The 22,073-nt window shown below is 40.7% G+C and overlaps 1 protein-coding gene across 1 annotated transcript in view; it reads right to left on the bottom strand.

Annotated features, from left to right (window-relative positions):
* The window catches only part of slc7a5 (solute carrier family 7 member 5), an 85,073-nt gene that overhangs the window by 20,922 nt on the left and 42,078 nt on the right, over positions 1-22,073 (bottom strand). The window contains exons 3-6 of the mRNA XM_072596120.1: positions 10,595-10,700; positions 5,074-5,118; positions 1,747-1,870; positions 526-629 (exon numbers count right to left, since the gene is read on the bottom strand). Coding sequence (XP_072452221.1) covers positions 526-629; positions 1,747-1,870; positions 5,074-5,118; positions 10,595-10,700 — 379 coding nt within the window. The remainder of the gene's footprint in view (positions 1-525; positions 630-1,746; positions 1,871-5,073; positions 5,119-10,594; positions 10,701-22,073) is intronic.

The raw sequence follows: 22,073 nt of genomic DNA, 5'->3' as shown, positions 1-22,073 counted from the left end.
TAATCAATTAATACTTTGTCTGAGATTTCTTTCAAGGCATGTTCAATACCAGAAGAGAGTCAGAGTGGGATCAGTGCCAGCAGCCCTATTGGGGATGGAAAATGCATTGCTATACCAAAAGAGGAGTCAGCGGAATGATCGAGGCAAAACTGACCCCAGGAAGTAGGCAAGAGTTTCTGTAAAGGGTTAATCAAGGTAACTTTCTAGAACCAGAGGACAGGGAAAAGTATTATCCTTGTGCCCAGCTCCAAAAAAAAATTTTCAAATGGACCTCCACTGCCAACCCAGCGACAGCCTCTGCTGCTCTCCTGAAGACAGTAATAACAATAGCAAAAATGAGACCCTGTGATCTTCCTTCCATGTTTACATGCAATGAGAAGCTCTAGGAACTTGCAGTTTGTTTTGCTCCAACCCATTCATGTAACAATATGTAATAAGACTAAAATAGTTAAAAAGGACTTATGACTGTACGTGTTCATTAGTTGCAATAACCACAAAAATAAAATAATATTTTAATCAGTTTACCTAGATGAAGTGAAGAGTGATCCATTTACAGAACCAAAACAAGAGAGTCCTACAAATACAGGGACAATCCAGGCCATCACTCCCAAGTGGATATTACCAAATTCCTTCATGACAAGAAAAACATAGTTTTAAAATAGAGATCAAATACAATGGCTTTAATCTGAGTTGTAAATATTTCAGCATAAAGTGCCAATGCAAAAAGAGATTAATTTATATTTTGTGTACCTGCAGAATCAATATGCTTTCAGCTATACTTAGTTTTGTATGTTGGTTTATTTAAGCAACAGAATCCTATGGATACTGCAAATGAGGGAACAGTAGGAATAGTGTAACTGCATAGCTGACAGAAAGAACCTGCCCTGCGTGCTGCGAACAACGTTCTTTGAATTTCAGGATTTTGACCAAGTGACTGCGAAGAAATGTGAATATAAATCGAAGTCAGGCTGATGTGTGGCTTTCAGCGCAACCTGTAGCTGGTGTCCCCATGCATCTGCTACTCTTGTTCTTTTATGTGGTCAAACTTGAGGGTTTGGAAGGGCTGTTGAAGGAGACTCGGTGTCTTATTTGAAGAATGATAGCGGGGAAACAACTGATTTACCTGAGCCCTTCCCAAGTGATGTGGCTATAGGAAATGAACCTTCTTTACATCAGAATCTTAAAAGCAAATGTCAGGTACTTAAACAGAAACTCAGTTTTGAAGTCATGTGCCCTAATGAATGCTTCCTATCTGTAAATTACACAATCCAATAAACTATGGGGATACCATTCTTGTTGAGAACATGTAAAGGTTGTGTGCAGGTGATAAACATGCTGATTTACATACAAGTGCAAAGTACATAAAAGTACACTTGAAAAACAGATACACATCCAAGTCCTAAACTTCCAAGGTTTGAAACCTCACCAAAGATAATCACATTGCAACCACTATCAGAGCACTCCAATGTGGATTATATGTGGATTATCAAATTCAGATGAAAGAAAGAAAGATACAAGTTCACATTGGGCAATATATGAATATCCACCATTACTTCAAGGCTTATATTTCATAGCTATACAATGCTGATGAAAACATGAAAATTTGCAGAAGCAGCAAGAATAACACTCTTATAGCTAAATACTTGCAGCAAGAAATGAGAAAACTATATATGAAAATATATCTCTGACTTGAATCCTGTTTAGAAGTAATGCATTGCCTTGTTGCACTCATTTGTAACAACTTACCACAGCAACAGCTTCTGTGTTTAGCATTAACTCAGGAGACAGGGTAGTAAAATATGCCATATTGGTCAATACATAAACAACTGTTACTATGGGCATGGAGATGATAATAGCACGAGGTAAATTCCTGAGGAACAAAAAAGTGAAAATCATTTTGATCTTTTCAAAGCATACATAGTGTATTTATAATCTTAACAGCATAGTTGTGAAGCAGAGGCATAAGTTACTTCAATATCAATACATCATGGCAAATCACTGCACAAGACAGAGGTTCAATGCTTTAACATTCAAAAATTATATTAATAAGCAGCAGATAGACAGAATCACCAAGTACAGTGTTGAGCTCTTTGTTGAATAATTGTTGTTCTATTTAAGCTTTGAGGTAACTGCCTTTTATTAAAAAGCTGCAAAATCAATGATCATTTTTGTCATTATGTTTATTCAATCTATTGCAGGATAGATAGGCTAAAAATCAATTAACAGGGTGAGGTACAATGAGAACCTTTATAGAATCAGAGTGTGAAAGTAGGCCATTTGGCCCTTCAAGTCATCCTGACCTTCCCTTCCAGATCCACCACCCTCCTACTCTAATCCTGCATTTCCCATGGCTAATTCACCTAGCCTGAACTCTATGGGAAATTTAGCATGGCCAATCCAACTAACCCGCACATAGCTGATCTGTGGGAAGAAACCAGAGAAGCAGGATGAAAAACATATAGACACGGAGAAAGTGTGCAAATGCCGCACAGACAATCACCCTAGGCTGGAATCAAATTCAGGTCCCTGGCTCTGTGAAGCAGCAGTGCTAACCACTGTGCCGCCCAATGATCTTATAGTGTCAGATTTCCAAGGACAATTAAATCAATGTTGTACTTGGCTTTTTAAAGTAAGGAGACTGTATATATAAACAAGGAAGTTGCGTTAAACCTAAACATCTTGGTTTATGACTCACTTGGAGCATTGTCTGCAATAATAGACACATTGTAAAAACAATCACAAAACCTTGCCAAGTTTAACTGATTAATAGCAGAAATTAGGCACTCATCTTACATGAGGAACTATTGAGAAACTGAGATTGTTCTATTAAGTATAAGAGAAATGCACAACCATTCGTTTTCATGGAGGACTGTTAACTAGAATAATCAAACTTTATAAAAACAATTGGAAAGATATTTCATGATAACATTTTTAACATTTATGGGAAAAGACTGGATTTGATTAGCTCATTCAAAGAACTGGAAGAGGCATGATGGTCCAAGTGGTTTTATTCTGTATTTTAAGTGTTTGATTTTTCAATGAAAGTTCTCAGACACTCTGGTTTACTCTTAACCAAACCCACCCATTGAGAAATTGTAATTCCACTTATATTTCCAATCCTGAATTCAATTTAATTCAATACCTCATTTAATATCAAGAGTTCCATTGGTTTCCTGCCTATTGATTTAGGTTAAAATTGTCTCCACTTAAAAAGTCTACAAACTCTGCTCACCTACTTAAATGAGGCCACACAATCTTCATGTTCATAACAAGGACATGTTTTAAGAAATCAAAAAATATTCTTTCAAGCTAATTTCACCTGACCTGCACATCTTTGGATTGTGGGAGGAAACCAAAGCAGATACGGGAAGAATGTGCAAACTCCACACAGACAGTTGCCTGAGGCGGCAATCAAACCCAGATCCCTGGTGCGGTGAGGCAGCAGTGCTAACCACTGAGCCACTCTGCTGCCCAAATTTGCTTTCTGATTTGCCTTCTAATTTGCTTTCTGTAAAATGCTGACATTGTGGACTATACAACCTGCTTGGCACTTCCTTGAGAATGCTTCAATATAATTGGCTGCTTCATGTGGCTGGATGACATCAATGTTGCTGATGCTAGAATGAAAATAACTTCAGGAAAGTGAAATCCAGAACATGAAAATCACTGGATGTATAAGGGCAACCTTCTTTGAGTCTGTGGCGATATTGTTTCACTGCCGACTGCAAATTCCAGGAAAATGTTACCTAAATCCTAAACTAGTTTCTAAATTAATTATGAGCTTTATAAGGGATGTAATTAAGTTTGGTGCCAGTCAATTTGTTCAAAAGATCAATCTTCTCAAGGACTAGGTATGGTCAGGTCCAATCTTTGCTTGAAAACCTGAAGCACTAATGTTTCCAATACTACAAATAACTGATAAATACAGGTCACACTCGTGAGGTGCCAACTTATTTCCATTCATTTTTTGGACTCATATGAATCAATCAGGGCATGAATTCAAAACTGAGAGAACTGAGAAGTGTAATTTTAATATGATTATCTGGACTCCAAACTCAAGACAGCCAAAAATACCATTGTAACATCCAAATAAAATAAAGAACTGCAGGTGCTGGAAATCTCAAACAAAAACAGAAATTACTGGAGAAACTCAGCAGGTCTGGCAGCATTTGAGAAGAGAAGGCAAAATTAATGTTTTGAGTCCAGTAACCCTTCTTTAGACGATGCTGCCAGACATGTTGGGTTTCTCTAATAACTTCGGTTTTTGTTTCCATTGCTACATGGTTCTTCAGACTCAAAATATTAAAGCTGGGATTAGTTACATATTGTCAGTTCAGAGGTTAATTCTGTTTCATTTCCACTCATGATTTGACTCAGACTTTCTTGACAGGACTATGAAACAACTGTCTCACATTAATCTCAGAATAAGGGACAAACCATTTAGAATTGAACTAGGAGGAATTTCATTATTCAGAATCTCCAGACAGCTGTGGAGATTCATTCATTGACTATGTTTAGCAATCAAAGGATACAGGCCTGAATTATTTTAATTGACAGAATCTGGCATCACTGGCAAGGCAACTGTCCATCTCAAGTTGCCCAGAGGGCAGTTAAGAGTCAATCAAATTGCTATGGGCCTGGAGTCACATGTAGGCCAGACCAGGTAAAGATGGCATTTTCCTATCCTAGAGGACATTAAATGAATGATCTATACTTGTTCCTATTTCTTATGTTCAGTACAGATTGTTCGACTATAATGCGCATTTCCTCCATGTGAATTCACTGTAATGCGATTGAAGAATTGGGGATGCCATTTGCAAAGTGCAAACTTTAAAACAAGTGTCGGCTGTAACATTATTACATCAGCAACACATTAAGCACTGTTTCTAAAGGGCAATGTTTCTATAACATAGGGTTGCACAAGAATGCAATCATCGCACTAAAATGCAGTCAGTTCTTCTATAAAGTCCCACAAATTGACTACCTGGCAACAGGTACCTCTTCAGCTTCATCGAAGATCTAATGCAGCTGAAGGTGTACTTGATATTAACTCAAAAATGTTGCTGTACTCACTTAAAAGGTTCAATCATTTCTTCTGTGACAAAATTCAAGTAATTCCTATAAATGAAAGAAATGTTGCATTAAAATCCAATAAAATATAATGCTGACAAACCAAAATCAAATCAAAGTTATTGCATAACATGGTAGATTTTATAACTTTACAGTCCCAATGCTACTCAAAATGCATCTTCCAAAACTCCAACCAGGTTTTTAAGTTTAACACTGTATTTAGAGATTTTCTGAGCTGGGCTTCCTGAAAACTGCCATTGGAAGCAAGATGAGAACACAATGACAGTTGAGGGAGAAGATTACTGTTATTGAAAATACTCAATCAAACACTCAGTACTCAGCTGTTTTTTTTAAACCTAATAGTAAAAATTATTTTGTTCATGTCATTATTGCTGAGAGTTTCCTCTCCAGAACAGGGAGGGTTTCTGAATCGTATCAGGATGGGTGAAACCTTTGCTGCTGTTTATCAACTGACAGACAACAAGGAGCATGCTCAATAGCAGCAGCCTGCTATTGACAGAACTGCAGCGAGACATGAGATAGTAGGACAACAGATGGACGCAGCTCACAGGAGGCAATATGTTTGGCATAGGATGTGCTAGCTGAGGCTGTTTCCTTAAAATGTCAGAGTAACAATGTTTCAGGAGGCTCAGGGTGTTATGTGAGATGGTAGCAGCCATTTATATTCTTCAAAATTTTGCTCCCAACTGGACATGCTTTACCTCTGGCAATCAAAGCAAGCACTGCCACAGCTTCTTTGCCTTTAGATGAAGCCATGGTTTTATCAAAGACACTTCTCGGATATTCCTATCGATGGCCCACAGCTACAAATGTTGGCCTGGGAACTGTGTGAAGTTTGCCTGTAATGACACCAGTCAGAATGAGTGAATGTTCAGATATGCATCATTGATTGGCTGACGTGCAGGGGATCATTAATTTGCACTCACATTGCAATCGATGAATTTGCAATTCAGCCAGAAGAACTCTTTTATAAAAGTTTGCTCATAAAATGTACGCTGTTCTGGCCATACCTAGCTTTTTTGCCCATCCCCTAATTGTCATTCAGAAAGTGGTGGCCAACTGCCTTCATTCACTGCTGCATATGTAAGGTATAGGTGCTCTCACAGTGCTATTTGGAGGGGATTTCCAGGATTTTAACCCAGTGATAGCAAAGGAATAATGATAATAGCTCCTAGTCAGGGAAGTGTATGGCTTTGTAACTTATACTTGTAAATTTGCAAAGGTTTCCACTCAGTCAATGTCTTGATGGTGTATAATCACAAAAATAGATTTCTGCGATAATGCATAATATTCCAGGGGAGTTGCCATGCTGCTTATCATGTGGTGATACGCTCCCTAAATATTTTAAAGTTGAAAAGGTGCAGCTGTGAGGTCACTTCAAATTTACCTAATGACATACGTTACAACCAATGAAGATTGACTATGCTACAATAAATGCCACATGACCACTAGATGCTTATTGGTCAAGACATTGAATGCAAGACATAGTTCAGATGAATGATGTATCCGGAGCTATCCTTCCATTTGTAGCAGTCAGCATCTGCAGAATGGTTATGGTGTGCTATCCTCTGTGTAATAATGAGCACAGTACTGCACAGGAATAAAGTTTAATCCTCAGATTATCAGCAAGTAAATTTTGAGAAAAATGAAGAATAGCAGGAATTAGGTGAAGAAGACAATGCAACACCAGGGATTGTCTGCATTCAAGTTCAACTGGTTACCAAGTGCAATGCGCATCCTTCCTGCAATCCCATCCCTAGCATCAATGACACAGTGATCCTGCAAACAATCAACCACACCTTGTAAATCCCCTCATTGTTCACCATCAATGCATATCTTCCCATTTGTTCCAATAGGGTCGGAGCCTACTGAAAGCTATTTACTTGCACTGATGTCTTCAGAAATCAAGCAGGATACAATCCCATATGTCTGTGATGTTAAGGCTTGTTGAGTCATCTTAAGTGAATTGGCCAGCTACATCGTACCATTTGCTTTTGCTTTAGTCCTTAATTGTGTCTATTCATTTGTCTATCTTTGTGTGAGTGGGGGAGCTAGAATCAAAGAAGATTGGGTTTATATGACAGACATTAATTAGATTACCTGGTTGCTTCACTTTGCTCTGCTAAAGCTACTGTATTGTTAATAATTTGTGAAATCTTTTGTGTAAGCTATAGATGTGGCATCTGATGTCAGTTATTTACAAAGTCTGGTACTGGCATTTCAAAAGGTCTGGTTAGAAATGATTGGAACAATTTTGAGGCTCATTAAGTATTTTACTTTTACTATGTTGCAAAGGCAACATAGGGATAGGGAGGCTGATTTGACGAAGCACTCTCTTCCTCTGTTTTAACAGGAAAAAAATAATTTTACACTTTTCATGTTGATTGGATGTTTCAAAGAGTGTTAAAGCCAACTCTGTGAAATGCAGCCACTGTTGTAGCAAAGAAGGTGGTTAACTAGTACTCAGCAATCTCCCAGCATGATAATGACCAGTCAATCAGCTTTTAGTGATGTTGTCTGAGAGTAAATACGGCCAGGATACCAGGGATAGTTTCTCTGCTCTTCTTCAAAATAGTGCCATGGGATGTTTCACATCCATCCAGACAGGCAGACTGGGCCTCAGTTTATAGTCTCACCTAACAATGATGAGATTTCCAACAATGTATTGCTCCCTTCGTACTGTAATCAGCTTTCAGCTTGATTTTTGTGTTAAAGTCCTGGAGTAAGACTTGAACCCATAGTCTTGTGATTTATAGTAGTAAATTAGTGATGTAAAGATGTGCATAGAAAGAGAAGGACTTATAAGAATGTAGAAAGATTGTGACAGTTAAGTTTTGGCAAGAGGATGTGGCAATGCACACAGCGGAATGTAGCAGCTGTTCCCACTTCTGCTGAGCTAATAAAAGGTCATTAAAGCACTGCCTTTGAATCAGGAACATGGCACACTGTTACTGCTGATGATCGGTTACGTTTTTGAAAAACTTTCAATTCCAAACTCCAACTTTGGAATGGATTTTCAAATACTGGAGTTGAGATTGCAACAGATGGATCCACAACGTGCTTAAAAATATGCAAATCCAAACCCAGAAGTGATATGATAATAACTGACTGTATTAAAATGACACTAAAGGATGCAGCAAACTTATTTCCAAATTTTTCATACAACACTGGAACTAATGAATGGTCATCAACGGAAACACGAACTTCCTACTTGTTTCTTCATAAACGTTGCTGAGTATTTTTTTAAACATTTCCTGCTTTTATTTCAGGTTTCTGTTATCAAACTGAATTCTGTTTTGAGATTAGATTACTTAGTGTGGAAACAGGCCCTTCGGCCCAACAAGTCCACACCGACCCGCCAAAGCGCAACCCACCCAGACCCATTCCCCTACATTTACCCCTGCCCCTAACACTACGGGCAATTTAGCATGGCCAATTCACCTGACCTGCACATTTTTGGACTGTGGGAGGAAACCAGAGCACCCGGAGGAGACCCACGCAGACACAGAGAGAATGTGCAAACACCACACAGAGAGTCACCTGAGGCGGGAATTGAACCCGGATCTCTGGCGCTGTGAGTTTTTTATTCTTACCTTTTCTGCCAAGTTCCTTCGTATGTAACACACCACCATAATTTAGATATATATTACTATATTATTATATTTATATTTTTATATATATTACTATTCCTTCACCTTTGCTGAATCAGTGGCTAGAATCTTGCTGTTTTCAAACTTAGTCCAAAAACAGCAGAGTTTACTGGGGGGAAACAAAGATAAACAAGCCAGGCAAATCTTTTGGAAATTATGCAGCTGACTGGCTGCTAGAGGGTTTTCTGGCCGAATTGGGGTCTGGGACAAGGAAGCGAAGGACTGACCAATTAGAAGCCGAGCTCCAACGGCAGGTCTCTGGGACCAGGGACCATTAATGCGCAAAGTTGTTGTTTGTTGGGTAAGGGGAGCGTTGCTGGGTCTCAAGGAGAGTGCCTCAGGGCAGGGGCTGCGTGAGATAAGTGACCAGTCCAGCTCCTTGACAATGAACAGCTTAGTGCAGATCAAGAGACTCCCACCTTAAACTGACATCCTTCCAATACTAGTTTACCAATGGGGGAGACTCACTATTTTTTGTCTTGCCTTCAGGCTGCAATAAGGGGTTATTCAGCAGTCATTAATTTACAAATTAATTAATTAACTGGCAACAGGGTAGCAAAGTTGAGCTTGGGTCTTCCCCTCGAGAATTTGATTCCAGTTAGGGAAGGAAGTTGCTGGGATTGTAGACTTTCACCACCTACCTAGTTAAATTCACATCCCACTTCTAAACCCACCCCCTCGAATCCTAGATGATTTCTTCCAGTGATTTGGATTCTACGTCTAACATCAATGCAGAGCTATCAAGATACAAAATGCTGCTGGAGAAGGGAAAGTTCCTTGGAGGGATGAGCAATGTAGGTGACCTTGCAAAAACCACAAATGTCCCAACATTGAATAATTCTCACAAATAAAGAGCTTTCAAAACCAGGGGTGCACATCAGACCTGAAACATGAGCAAGATTTGTTGGATTTTGGGAAAAATCTCCAGTCAGACCCATTGATTTCTCTGCCCGAACTCATGACGATATGTACTCCTAGTTTATGAAACTGCATACCAGAGCTTATTAAACGTTCCCATGCAATACAGGCTGAAACTTAGAGAAATAGAGATTTTAAGCTGATAAGATGGTTAAGTTTGATTAAAAAAACCCAAAGAAATAACCACCAGACCAAAATCATGTGAATATTTTCAAAGATTGAATGATTTTAAAAAATTCTATGCTTTCTCTCTCCAAAAGCAAGACTACCTTTTCTTCATAACTACCCATTATGTTTCAATTCCTCTTTCAATACTTTTACAAAAGATGCCTTTTGTATGGACAATACATCCATCCTAGGACAAGCCAAACAAAGACATGCACAAGAATTCCTAGAAGCATGGCATTCCAACCGGAACTCTATCAACAAACACATTGAGTTAGACCCCATCTACCACCCATTGAGAAAAGGAACAGGAAGTGACTTCACCACAGGAAATGACATCACCAACCCAAAGAAACCCAAGCATGTAAATGGAAAGCAGGAATTTTCAGCATTGTTTCGTATGAGGTCCACTGAAGATGTTACCTAGTAAGGTAATGAAATGTCTAGAAATGAACCTTTCAGTTCAGCGAGCAAACCTACATCCAAAGCCTCAACTTGAGCTACAAATCTTCTCAAAACTCACGAAAAGATGCCTTTTCTTTAAAAAAAACATTTTTGCGATTGAAAATTATGATTTTCCAACAGTTAAACCCTTTGGAGAGACTAAACAACTGTTAAGAAATTTTGAGGTTTACTTATAATCTCAGTGTAATAAAACTTGCTAATGGCCTGATCAGCTCTTTTAGGAGCAAAACGCTATTTGTATTAAAAGGTTATGTAAGTTATTCCAAGACTAATTACATCTCACTTCAAATAGAAGCACGACTCACCAGCCGCCATATGCAAAGAGGCCACTATATACTGCCAAGACTGCTTTTCCCACATTTGTGGTTGTCCCCTCAAAGGCCCGGTCAGATTTCAAGTGTGGGGTTTCTCCTGTATGGAAAAAAAAGCAATGCCTACGATTACTTTTGAACTACGTCATCAATAAGACATTAAGCTACTTAGAAAATAATACATGTACTGTTAGTCACATGGATTTTTAAAACATTAACTCAATTCATGAAGGCAGTTCATTCATCATCTTCTCAAGGGCAATAAAAGACGGGCAATAAATACAGACCCAGAATACACACCCACATCCCATGTGTGAACAAGTGAACTGTACACATCTACTAAAGTAGCAGAAGAATTTGATGGTTGGAAACTAAGCATCTGTATGTCAGTAGTGCACAGAGAAATTTAACAATTTGTGGGTGGCACGGTGGCACAGCAGTTAGCACTGCTGCCTCACAGCGCCTGAGACCCAGTTTCGATTCCCACCTCAGTCGACTGACTGTGTGGAGTTTGCACCTTCTCCCCGTGTCTGCATGGGTTTCCTCCGGGTGCTCCGGTTTCCTCCCACAGTCCAAACATGTGCAGGTTAGGTGAATTGGCCATGTTAAATTGCCCGTAGTGTTAGGTAAAGGGGTAAATGTAGGGGAATGGGTCTGGGTGGGTTGCGCTTCGGCGGGTCAGTGGGGACTTGTTGGGCCAAAAAGCCTGTTTCCACACTGTAAGTAGTCTAATCTAATTGTAAAAGCCTACAAGGGTCATTTAACTCCCCAAATGTATGCTTTGTCCCTGAGAAGTTCCCTGACAGAAGTCAGCCTATCCAGTCAGGAGTGAAGCAATCTAAAACAGACCACAAGTTCAGGGCAAGGTAGCAATTGATAGGGTGAGGTTTGGGAAATGGGGGCAGCAATTATACTCTTTATGGGCAAAAGAAAAGGTTGTATATGTATTTGCTTTTCCTTAAGGCTGCCTTTGCTTCAAGTCAACTGCTAAAAACCTACCTTTTTTGGTTTTTTGTCTTATCATCCTCTTATAGGACTTGGAACCATTTCTTTTTGATAACTGCTCCTATTTACTATGTTAAAGGTACTTTACGAATACAAGTTACTATTAAGTTATCAAACACTTTCGAGGTGCAATGAGCTGGATTCCTTCCCCTTTGTCACATCTCTGTAAAACTCAGAACTGGGCAGGTAGAAGTTGGGTTCAGACTTTTACAGATTGAACATCTGACCCAAACCCAACCCACCCGTTTTTGGGTACCAGCAGCAGTACTGAATTATTTTACATTTAAAAACTATGATCAAGGTCACTGCAATGTTCCAATGTGAAAAAGAACAATCTTACAATTGAATATTTCAATAAATCTGAACAGGCAACTGTTGTGCATTTCAGCAGACTTTGCCACCATAGCTATAGTCAACAGTTGACCTTCCTACTTATTGCGTGAGAGCAGATCCCAATAGCATTTGAAACCCAGCATGGCAAAGATTACAGAGTAATGCACACATCTTGAAATCTGAAATGATTTAGACTTATACTTCCATTCCTTTCTATTCAATGTGTCAAAGAAGCAATCAGAGGCAATGTTTCTCTTGATTTGTTTTTGGTGAAGCATTCATATAATGGAGAGGAAATGGAAGACTTAACACCGCAATATGATGCTATGCAAAGTGAGGGTCCTTCACTCTTACAAGTTAAGCTAGATACCTCACACCCGATTTTTCAAAACCCCAGGAACCAGACGCAATGTTGATTTTCTCTCTTGTATTGTTTAGCCAATGGGTGAAGCAAATAGGTTAAAGTATGAGAGGATCAGCAGACTTCAGTATTAAATAAACAGCCTATAATGTTATCCAGCCAACCTTCAGGCCTGCGAAGAAAAGTTAACTTTCGTAACAGGGTTGGGTGGACTGGTTCAGGATTTTTGTGTTTGAAATGGAGTATACAGCAACAAAGCTGGATAACAAACATACCTTCTAGGCACCTCCACACTTCAGCAGCGAACTGGAGACTGTCCAGAGTAGTCATGACACAGACTCCACCAATTAAGTCTTAAGTTGGCAATTGAGTTCCAAGGTTAACCATATTAAAAAGTGAGGCAAGGGAAGCACTTGGAAAATCAAGCATTCACCATGTTGTTAACAGGACAAGGATAGCAAGTCATTTCCAGGCTGACATCTGCCCACACCTCTCGCGCCACAATCCCAGCCATCCTCAGCTGGTAGCAAGAAATGTCAACATTCCACAGCCAGCCCCCATATTAATGCCAAACTGCAGGATCATTCTGATCATCTTATAGCACCCTTAACTTCATGCTGCCAAGTACTAGATCAACCCCAACTCCCATGTTGCAAGAGCTGATCACTAACATAGTTATTCACTAAAGACAAGTTCTACCAAACTCTGGGCCTCCTTAGTTTTGTTCAAACCCATAAACCCCCGTTCTGGGATTCTAAATTCTTGGTACTTACCCTTTCTTTGAAGATTTTGTCCCTCTGAGAACTGATAAAAATTAAACACATGGATGATCTAGGTTATGAATGTCTGAGAAGATCAGCAAGAACAGAATACTAATTTAATATTTCGCAACTTGGGTTTTTAGCACACTGAAAGTCCTGCCAAAATCTCTAGAGCACAGGGATGTTTCAAATGACATTAACAAACAATACAACCACTAGTTTAATACAAGTTAATCAATTTAAAAGATAAAAATGTCATAACTTTTTTAAGAACTACACATTGAATTAACTGAAGAATGAGTACTGAGGCAGGCTTAATCCATCACTAGTTTCAGAGATATAAATTGCCATTGTCCTTATCAGGGTTTTATAATTTCCTCTCCTTGTTCCTTCCAAAATGTTCTTTAGTTCCCAACCCCTAAATGTACAAATTGATATCACAAGAAGGTTCGCTATCTGTTTGTGACTCATCAAAATCGCAATTAATGTCTGAATCCCAATGGTGAAATGTTGTGTGTGTTATCTATTTTACAGTTAAGCTTCAGAATAGGAGTTGTAAAATTGGCTTCTGTGTCATTGCTGACAGCCTGTTTTAAAACACTTATCTGTAGTGAACAGCTGAATATGCATCACCAAAGAAGTCTTTCTCATGCGAAGGACTTGCTGTAATGGGCTTCAATCGGGAATAGAGCAATATGTTTCTTTTCTGCAGTTCACTTTGGCAGTGGAGTATAAAAACAACGCCTTGTTAATGTGAACCAATGCAGCCAAGAGAACCAGGATCAAAAACACTTGATTTGAAAAGAACAACTAGGCTTCTAGAAATAAGCTACGAAAGAAAGAAAACTAAGTTGTGCAAAAACAAAACAAAAAAAAAGCTGCAATGCTTAAAGCACTAAAGTCCTGGAGATAATATTAGACCAGAGGTGATTTTAACAGAAATTCCTTCAATCCACAAATGTCAATTCATTTTCTCACTTTTTTTGAAGAACAATTACTATTGTCCCTTCAGGTGATTATTTTTAAAAGGTGTTGATATTCATATTTAAATGTAGCACATCATTGAGACGGACATAGAATTGTATCATGCATAAGAACATTTGACAAAGAAGCAACAGATCTCAGGTTTTCTTCAACTTTCGATAAGATCATGGTCAATCGTGTTCCTCAACGTTGCTTTCCCAACATGATCAACTGACATTACACTGATATCTTATAAAAATGCAAAGGAGAAAATTATGCAAAATCATAAAAATGAATTCTTTAATAGATAAAACAGAATTAATATATTTGTTCCCCATGCATCAAGCAACCACAGCTTTCTATTCCTCCCATTAGTGCTCTTTCAGTGGTTTAAGTATAGCTGGTGGAATGTTGCTAATATTAAGAGATGATCTTTTGAGATTCACCTTGTCAGTAACCATTAGATGTTTCAAAGGACCTGGTTGCTGTCATAGCAATCTGGTTTAGCTGATTCCTGACACTATGGGTGATACTGGTACTCAGGATAGTAAGAAAGCTTGCTGTGCTATCATCATGATTTGCTACTCACCCCTCCCACTGATCTGAAAAACTGTAAATTTCAGGGGGCCAGTGACTTAATGTCTTACTGAAGAAGACTTTTTCCTATCGAAAGTGATTTTGATGTTGGAGGTAGAAATCCAAATGGCTGCAGACTAATCCTATTAAACCTACACAAACAAGAGATGCAGACATCTGAAGTGATGGTTTGGATGCAGAGTTCACTTGCCTCATGATAGGCTGCTGATTCCTCATGACTAGGTCACACAAGTAGCGCTCTGAAAAATTTAATTGTATGACACAGCAAATCTTTGGATGGCTTTCCAAGTCCTCATATAATTATACATGCATGGGGCTCTTGTGGTACAACAGTGTGTCCCTAACTCTGACCCAGAAGATCTGGGTTCAAGTCCAACCTGCTTGTACCCCCAAAACATCTGGACAGGGGTGAATTTAAAAATATCTGGAATTGTGTGCTGAAAAGAGCTTTTATTTTAAAATCAGCCTGTGGATCCAAGATTGTCTCAGTCTCTTGGGTGGTTTCTACTGTTTCCCATTCCCAGTTGTGCTGAGTGTTTAGTCAAGTGATGTAACCCTCCAACTTAACACATGCTAGCTGACCTCCTTTGTATGTGAATCAAATTATCCCAGAGAGAGAAAGTTAGTGAGTGATGGTTGATAAAAAGCAAGGTCCATGTATGGGAGTCCTTCTTCATCTTGTTAATAGTTGCGTCAGATGAAAAGAACTGAAAGCAACAACCACATCAGGTCATTGTTTGTAATTTGTGAGAATATCTTGTGGGAATACAAACCTGTTAGTGCCTGGTTGTGAAAGCAGTAAGCAATACAGAGCATATCATATGAAAACAATAAGCATTATTAGAACATTCTTCTAACCGCAGGTACACAATGAAACCAGAAGGACAACGTGACACTGACCCAGGCAGCGGAAAAGGCCAAGTCCAACTTAACCATGTCACCTCGTCTTCACCAAACTACTGGCTATAGCTGCATCTGACCGTGACAGTTCAGTAGGAAGGAGCACCACACAAACTTTGTGGAGACAAAGTTAAGGATTCACATTGAGATATTCTCCACATGTACTATTTAAAACTAGCACCACATCGAAAGTGATAGATTTCATACAGATTTAGCAACTCAAGACTGGACATCCCCGAGGCACAATGAGCCACCAGTAGCAAAAGAATTGGTCTCTAATAACGATTTGCAACCTCATGGAATGGCAGAGCCCCCACTCTACCATTAGCATCAAGTCAGGGATCAACCTTCAGTGAACAGTGCAGGGACAAGCACACCAGACATACTTAAAAATGAGTTGTCAACCTGGGGAAGCTACAATAGAGGACTACGAGCATACTGACCAGTATAAATAATAAATGATAGGAAGGGCTTAGCAATTCTGAAAACAATGGATCAATGCTAAACTCTGATATATCCAGTCATATCCAGTGTATCAAATGTATCAAGTGTAGATATATCCTGTCATAAATTGTAGTGAACAATGAAAGAACTCATTAGAGGCGGAGATACCACAAAGCTGTACCCTCAATGATGAGGGATACAAATGGCAAAGTTGAAGCATTTGCAACAGTCGTCAGTCAGAAATGATGAGTGGACGCTCCATTGTGGCCGCCTCCAGAATCCCCAACGTTACGTGTTCAGCCCATTTGATTCACTCCACACGATGGCAAAAAACAGCTGAAGGCACTGGATAATTTAAAAGAATTGAGTTCTGACAATATTCTGGGGCTAGTAGTGAAGTCTTGTGCTCCAGAACTTGCAGCATTCCTAGCCAATATGGTTCACTGCAGCTAGAATATTGGTACCTACCTAACAAAGTGGAAAATTGTCCAAGGAAGTCCTGTATATGAAAAGCAGGAAAATCCAACTCAGCTAATTACTGACCCATCAGTCAACTCTTACTAATTAGCAAATGGGTCATCAACAGTGCTACATAGCCACACTCCCTATGGCTAAGACGATTAATTCAGAACATGATGGAAAAATGGTCAAGCTGATATTCTAGCCTCAAGATATGCATGGTCATGCCTCATAGGCATATAACAGTGAGCAGTTCTGACCACAGAGTTGCAAAGTCTGGCCAATAATAGAAAAAGAAACAGACAAGACAGGAGGTCATGGCAAGAAAAGGTCATGTCTCACAGCTGACAAAAGAAGGGATAACTGTAAACCAAGATCATGTCTTAATAAAAAGCTGGATAGTGATTACTGCACCTGCATCCAATGGTCATCAGCTTCAAGGTGACTCAGTGCTTTTCAAGCTTAAGATAAAGGGTATGAAAGGGTAGCCTTTTTAATGTATTGCCAGTAATAACTGCAGAAAATTCTTGCGGAAGAGACCCCTAAGCTAAAGCAAGAAAATGACCATTACATTAGAGTAATAGAGATGTACAGCATGCAAACAGACTTCTCTATCCAACTAATCCATGCCAACCAGATATCCTAAATAAACCTAGTACCATTTGCCAGCATTTGGCCCATATTGTTCTAAACCCTTCCTATTCATACACCCATCCAGATGCCTTTTAAATGTTGTAACTGTACCAGCCTCCACCATTTACCTGCCAACTCATTCCATACACGCATACCCTCTTCGAAAAAGTTGCTCCTTAGGTTCCTTTTATATCTTCCTCCTCTCATGCTAAATTTATACCCTCTAGTTCTGGACTCCTCCACCTAGGGGAAAAAGACCTTATCTATTTATCCAATCCATGCCTCTCATGATTTTAAAAACCTCTATGAGGTCACTCCTCAGCCTCCAACTCTCCAGGGAAAACAGCACCAGCCTATACAGCCTCTTCCTACAGCTTAAATCCTCCAACCCTGACAACATCTTTGTAAATCTTTGCTGATCCATTTTTCATTTCACACCATCCTTCCTATAGCAGGAAGACCAGAATCACATGCGATACTCCAACAGTGGCCGAACCAAGGTCCTGTACAGTGACAACATGACCCTCCAACTCCTATACTCAATGAATTGACCAATAAAGGCAAGCATACCAAACGGCTCCTTCGCTATCCTATCTACTTGCAATTCCACTTTCAAGCAACTGTGAACCTGCACTCCAAGGTCTCTCTGTTCAGCAACATTCCCCAGGAGTGTATAAGTACTACCCTGATTTGCCTTTCCAAAATGCAGCACCTCACACTTATCTGAATTAAACTCCACCTGTCATTCCTCGGTCCATTGGCCCATCTCATCAAGATCCCATTATACTCTGAGATAAACTTCTTCACTGTCCACCGCATTTCTAATTTTAACGTCATCTACAAATTTACTAACCAGACCTCCTATGTTCACATTCAAATCATTTATATAAAAGCAGTGGATCCAACATCCTTATGGCACACTTCTGGTCACAGGCCTCCAGTCTGAAAAACAACCCTCCACCACCCTCAGTCTTCTACCTTTGAGCCAGTTCTGTATCTAAATGGCTAGTTCTCCTTGTATTCTGTGTGATCTAACCTTGCTAACCTATCTCCCATGAGGAACCTTGTCGAATGCCTTACTGAAGTCCATTTCGATCACGTCTACCACTCTGCCTTCATCAATCCACTTTGTTACTTCTGCAAAAGACTCAATCAAATTCGTGAGAAATGGTTTCCCACACACAAAGCCATGTTGACTATCCCTAATCAATCCATGCCTTTCCAAATACAAGCAAATCCTGTCCCTCAGGATTCCCTCCAACAACTTGCTCATTGATCTGTAGTTTCCTGGCTTTTCCTTACCCCCTTTCTTCAATAGTGGCACAGTTTTAGCCAACCACCAGTCTTTGGCACCTCACCGGTGGCCATCAATGATATAGTTATCTCAGCAAGGGGCCCAGCAATCTCCTTCCTAGCTTTCACAGAGTTCTAGGGCACATCTGATGAGGTCCCAGGGATTTGTGTTTTCAGATATCCAGCACCTTTTCCTTTTGTAAAATGGACATTTTTCAAGTTTTTTTCATTTATTTCACCACGTTCTATATCTTCCATATCCTTCTCAGTAAACACTGATGAAAGATACTCATTTAGTATTTCACCCATCTCCTGTGGCTCCACTTGTAGGCAACTTGCTGATCTTTGAGGGGTCTTATTCTCTCCCTAGTTATCCTTTGTCCTTAAAGTATTGATAAAGTCCCTTTAGATTCTCTTTAAACTTATTTGTCAAAGCTATCTCATGTCCCCTTTTCCTCTCCTGATTTCCCTCTTAAGTATACTCCTACTGCCTTTATACTCTTCTAGGGATTCACTTGATCTCTGCTGTCCATACCTGACATATGCTTCCTTCTTTTTCTTGATCAAAACCTCAATTTCTCTAGTCTTCCAGCATTCCCTACACCTATCAGCACTGCCCTTCACATTCACATACTGTCTCTGGACTCTAGTTATCTCATTCTTGAAGGCTTCCTATTTTCCCGTCATCCCTTCACCTGTGAGCAAGGAGGAGAAAGTGAGGACTGCAGATGCTGGAGATCAGAGTCAAGAGTGTGTTGCTGGGAAAGCACAGCAGATCAGGCAGCATCTGAGGGGAGAATCAACATTTCAGGCATAAGCCCTTCATCTGATATGAGGCTTGTGGGCCGGGGCTGAGAGGTAAATGGGAGGCGGGATGGGGGTGGGGTAGGGGGGAAGGTAGCTGAGAAAGCGATAGGTGGATGAAGTTGAGGAAGAAGGTGATGTGTCAGAGGAGGAAGTGATGGACAGGTCTGGAGGGTGGTGGAGACTTGGGACTGGGATAATATGGGGGGGGAGGGGAAATAAGGAAGCTGTTGAAATCCACATTTATCCCATGTGGTTGCAGAGTCCCAAGGATGAATATGACGTGTTCTTCCTCCAGGCATTGTAGGAGTGGGAGGGGGAGTTGAAGTGTTCAGTTATGGGGCGGTGGGGTTTGTGGGTCCGGGTGTCCCAGAGGTGTTCTCGGAAATGATCTGCAAGAAGGCATCCTGACTCCCTGATGTAGAGGAGACCACACCGGGTGCAACGGATGCAGTAGATGACATTGGTAGAGGTACAGGCAAATGTTTGACAGATGTGGAAGGATCCCTTGGGATCTTGGACGGAGGTGAAGGGAGTGGTGTGGCTTTGTACTTCCTGTGGTGGCAGGGAAAGGTCAGGAGTGTGTGGGCTGGTGGGGGCATGGACCTGACGATGGAGTGGTAGAGGGAATGGTCTTTCCAGAATGCTGATAGGGGTGGGAATGAAATATACCTTTGGTGGTAGGATCCATTTGGAGGTGGCGGAGGATGATGCGCTGTTGGTGAGGTGGAAGGTGGAAGGGGGGGGGAAGCGTGGAGTTCAAGGGCGGTGGTGTGGGAAGTGGAGGAGATGTGCTGGAGGACATCACCAACCATGTGGGAAGGGAAGTTGTGATCATGGAAGGAGGAGGCCAGCTGGGACTTTGAGGTGGAATTGGTCATCCTGGGAACAGATGCAGCAGAGGCGGAGGAATTGGGAATAGGGGATGGTGTTTTTATAGGAGGTAGGGTGAGAGGAGATGTAGTCTAGGCAGCTCTGTCCAAGGTTCCAAGGGATTCTGACCAGGGAGGAGGGAGGGTCTATCGTTCAATCCCGATAAGGTGAACATCCCTTTCTTATTTCTCAGTTCTACCCGAATAACTGCCCTGGACATATTAACAGGAATATCTTCCCTAAGTACAGCAGTACCTAGAAAATAGAACATAGAAAAGTTCAGCACAGAACAGGCCCTTTGGCCCACGATGTTGTGCTGAGGTTTAATCCTAATGTAAAATATAGTAACTTAACCTACGTACCCCTCAACTCACTGCTATCCATGTGCAAGTCCAGCAGTCGCTTAAATGTCCCCCAATTACTCTGTGTCCACCACCACCGCTGGCAATGCATTCCATGCATTCACAACCCTCTATGCAAAGAACCTACCTCTAGCGTCTCCTTTATATCTTTCTCCTAATATCTTCAAACTATGACTCCTCGTACCATCAAACCTGCCCTGGGGAAAAGTCTCTGGCTATTGACTCTTTCTATTCAACTCATTATCTTGTATACCTCGATCACTCCAGTCCCCCTCGTCTCTTACTCCCATTTCTATCTTTCCTATAATATCTATAACCTTGAAACATTAAACTGCAAGTCCTGTCCATCCCTCAACCATGTCTCTGTAATTGCTATCATATACCAATCCCATGTTCCCAACCTCATCCTCAGTTCATCTGCTTTCCCTGGTAGGCCTCTTGCATTTAAATAAAGGCACTTAATTTATCCATCCTACCTCGCTCTCTGCTCTGCTCCTGACTGTTTGACTTACTCCTGCTCCGTTTTCTATCTCCCTGGGTAACATTCCCCTCCCTTTACTGGTTTAAGTCCTCCCAAGCAGCTCTAGCAAATCTCCCCACTAGTATATTAACCTTCTTCCAATTTAGCTGCAATCTGTTCTTGTTATACAGGTCACTTCTACTCCAGAAGAGATTCCAATTATCCAAAAATGTGATTCCTTCTTCCCTGCGCCAGCTCCTGAGCCACACATTCATCTGCTCTATCTTCTTATTCCTACCTTCACCAGCTTGTGGTACCAGGAGTAATCCAGATGTTATTAACCTTGAGAACCACCTTTTTGAATTCCTGCCCAACTTCCTATATTCTCTCCTCAGAATTTTGTCTTTACCTTTCCCATGTTGTTAGTTCCAATGTGTACAACAACCACGTGCTGGGTCCTCTCGCCTTTGAGAAGATCCTGCACCCTCTCAGAGTTATCCTTGATATTGGCACCAAGGAGGCAACACACCATTCTGATGTCTTGCTGTCAGCCACAGAAACGTCCGTCACAATTGGACAGCTTGGAACTTGGTGTACCCCTCATTACATTAGAGCCAGTCTCAATACCAGAAACCTGGCTGTCAGTGCTACATTCCCCTGAGAATTCATCAGCCCCTACATTTTCCAAAACAGCATACTTGTTTGAGATGGGGATAGCCACAGGAGATTCCTGCACTACCTGCCTCCATCCCCTACTTTTCCTGGTGGTAACCCAACTACCTGACTGTATCATGAGTTTATCTCCCTTCCTGCGACTGCTATCCATAGCTACTGTAAATTCCTCATTGCATGGAGTGGTTTTAGTGGCAGCTGGAGGCAATATGATAGGATTTGCAATCAAGCACACTTCCTGCAGACAATCATCAGTAACACAGAAATTTTCCCTTATATCCCACATCTGATAGAACATGCATATCACTCTAAGGGCAATCTTTGCACCTTAACGATCTATAAACCCAGAAAAATGCAGCCTTACTGCTCTAAATAAAACACTGCTCCAAGCTAACTTAGTATCTATGATTTATGTTTTTAAATCATTGTGGGCGGCACGGTGGCACAGCGCCTAGCACTGCTGCCTCACAGCGCCAGAGACCCGGGTTCAATTCCCGCCTCAGGCGATTCTCTGTGTGGAGTTTGCACGTTCTCCCTGTGTCTGCGTGGGTTT

The sequence above is a fragment of the Chiloscyllium punctatum genome, chromosome 26 (genome assembly GCF_047496795.1).
Source record: "Chiloscyllium punctatum isolate Juve2018m chromosome 26, sChiPun1.3, whole genome shotgun sequence".
Taxonomy (NCBI): Eukaryota; Metazoa; Chordata; class Chondrichthyes; order Orectolobiformes; family Hemiscylliidae; genus Chiloscyllium; species Chiloscyllium punctatum.
This window is presented reverse-complemented; position numbering and strand designations above follow the sequence as displayed.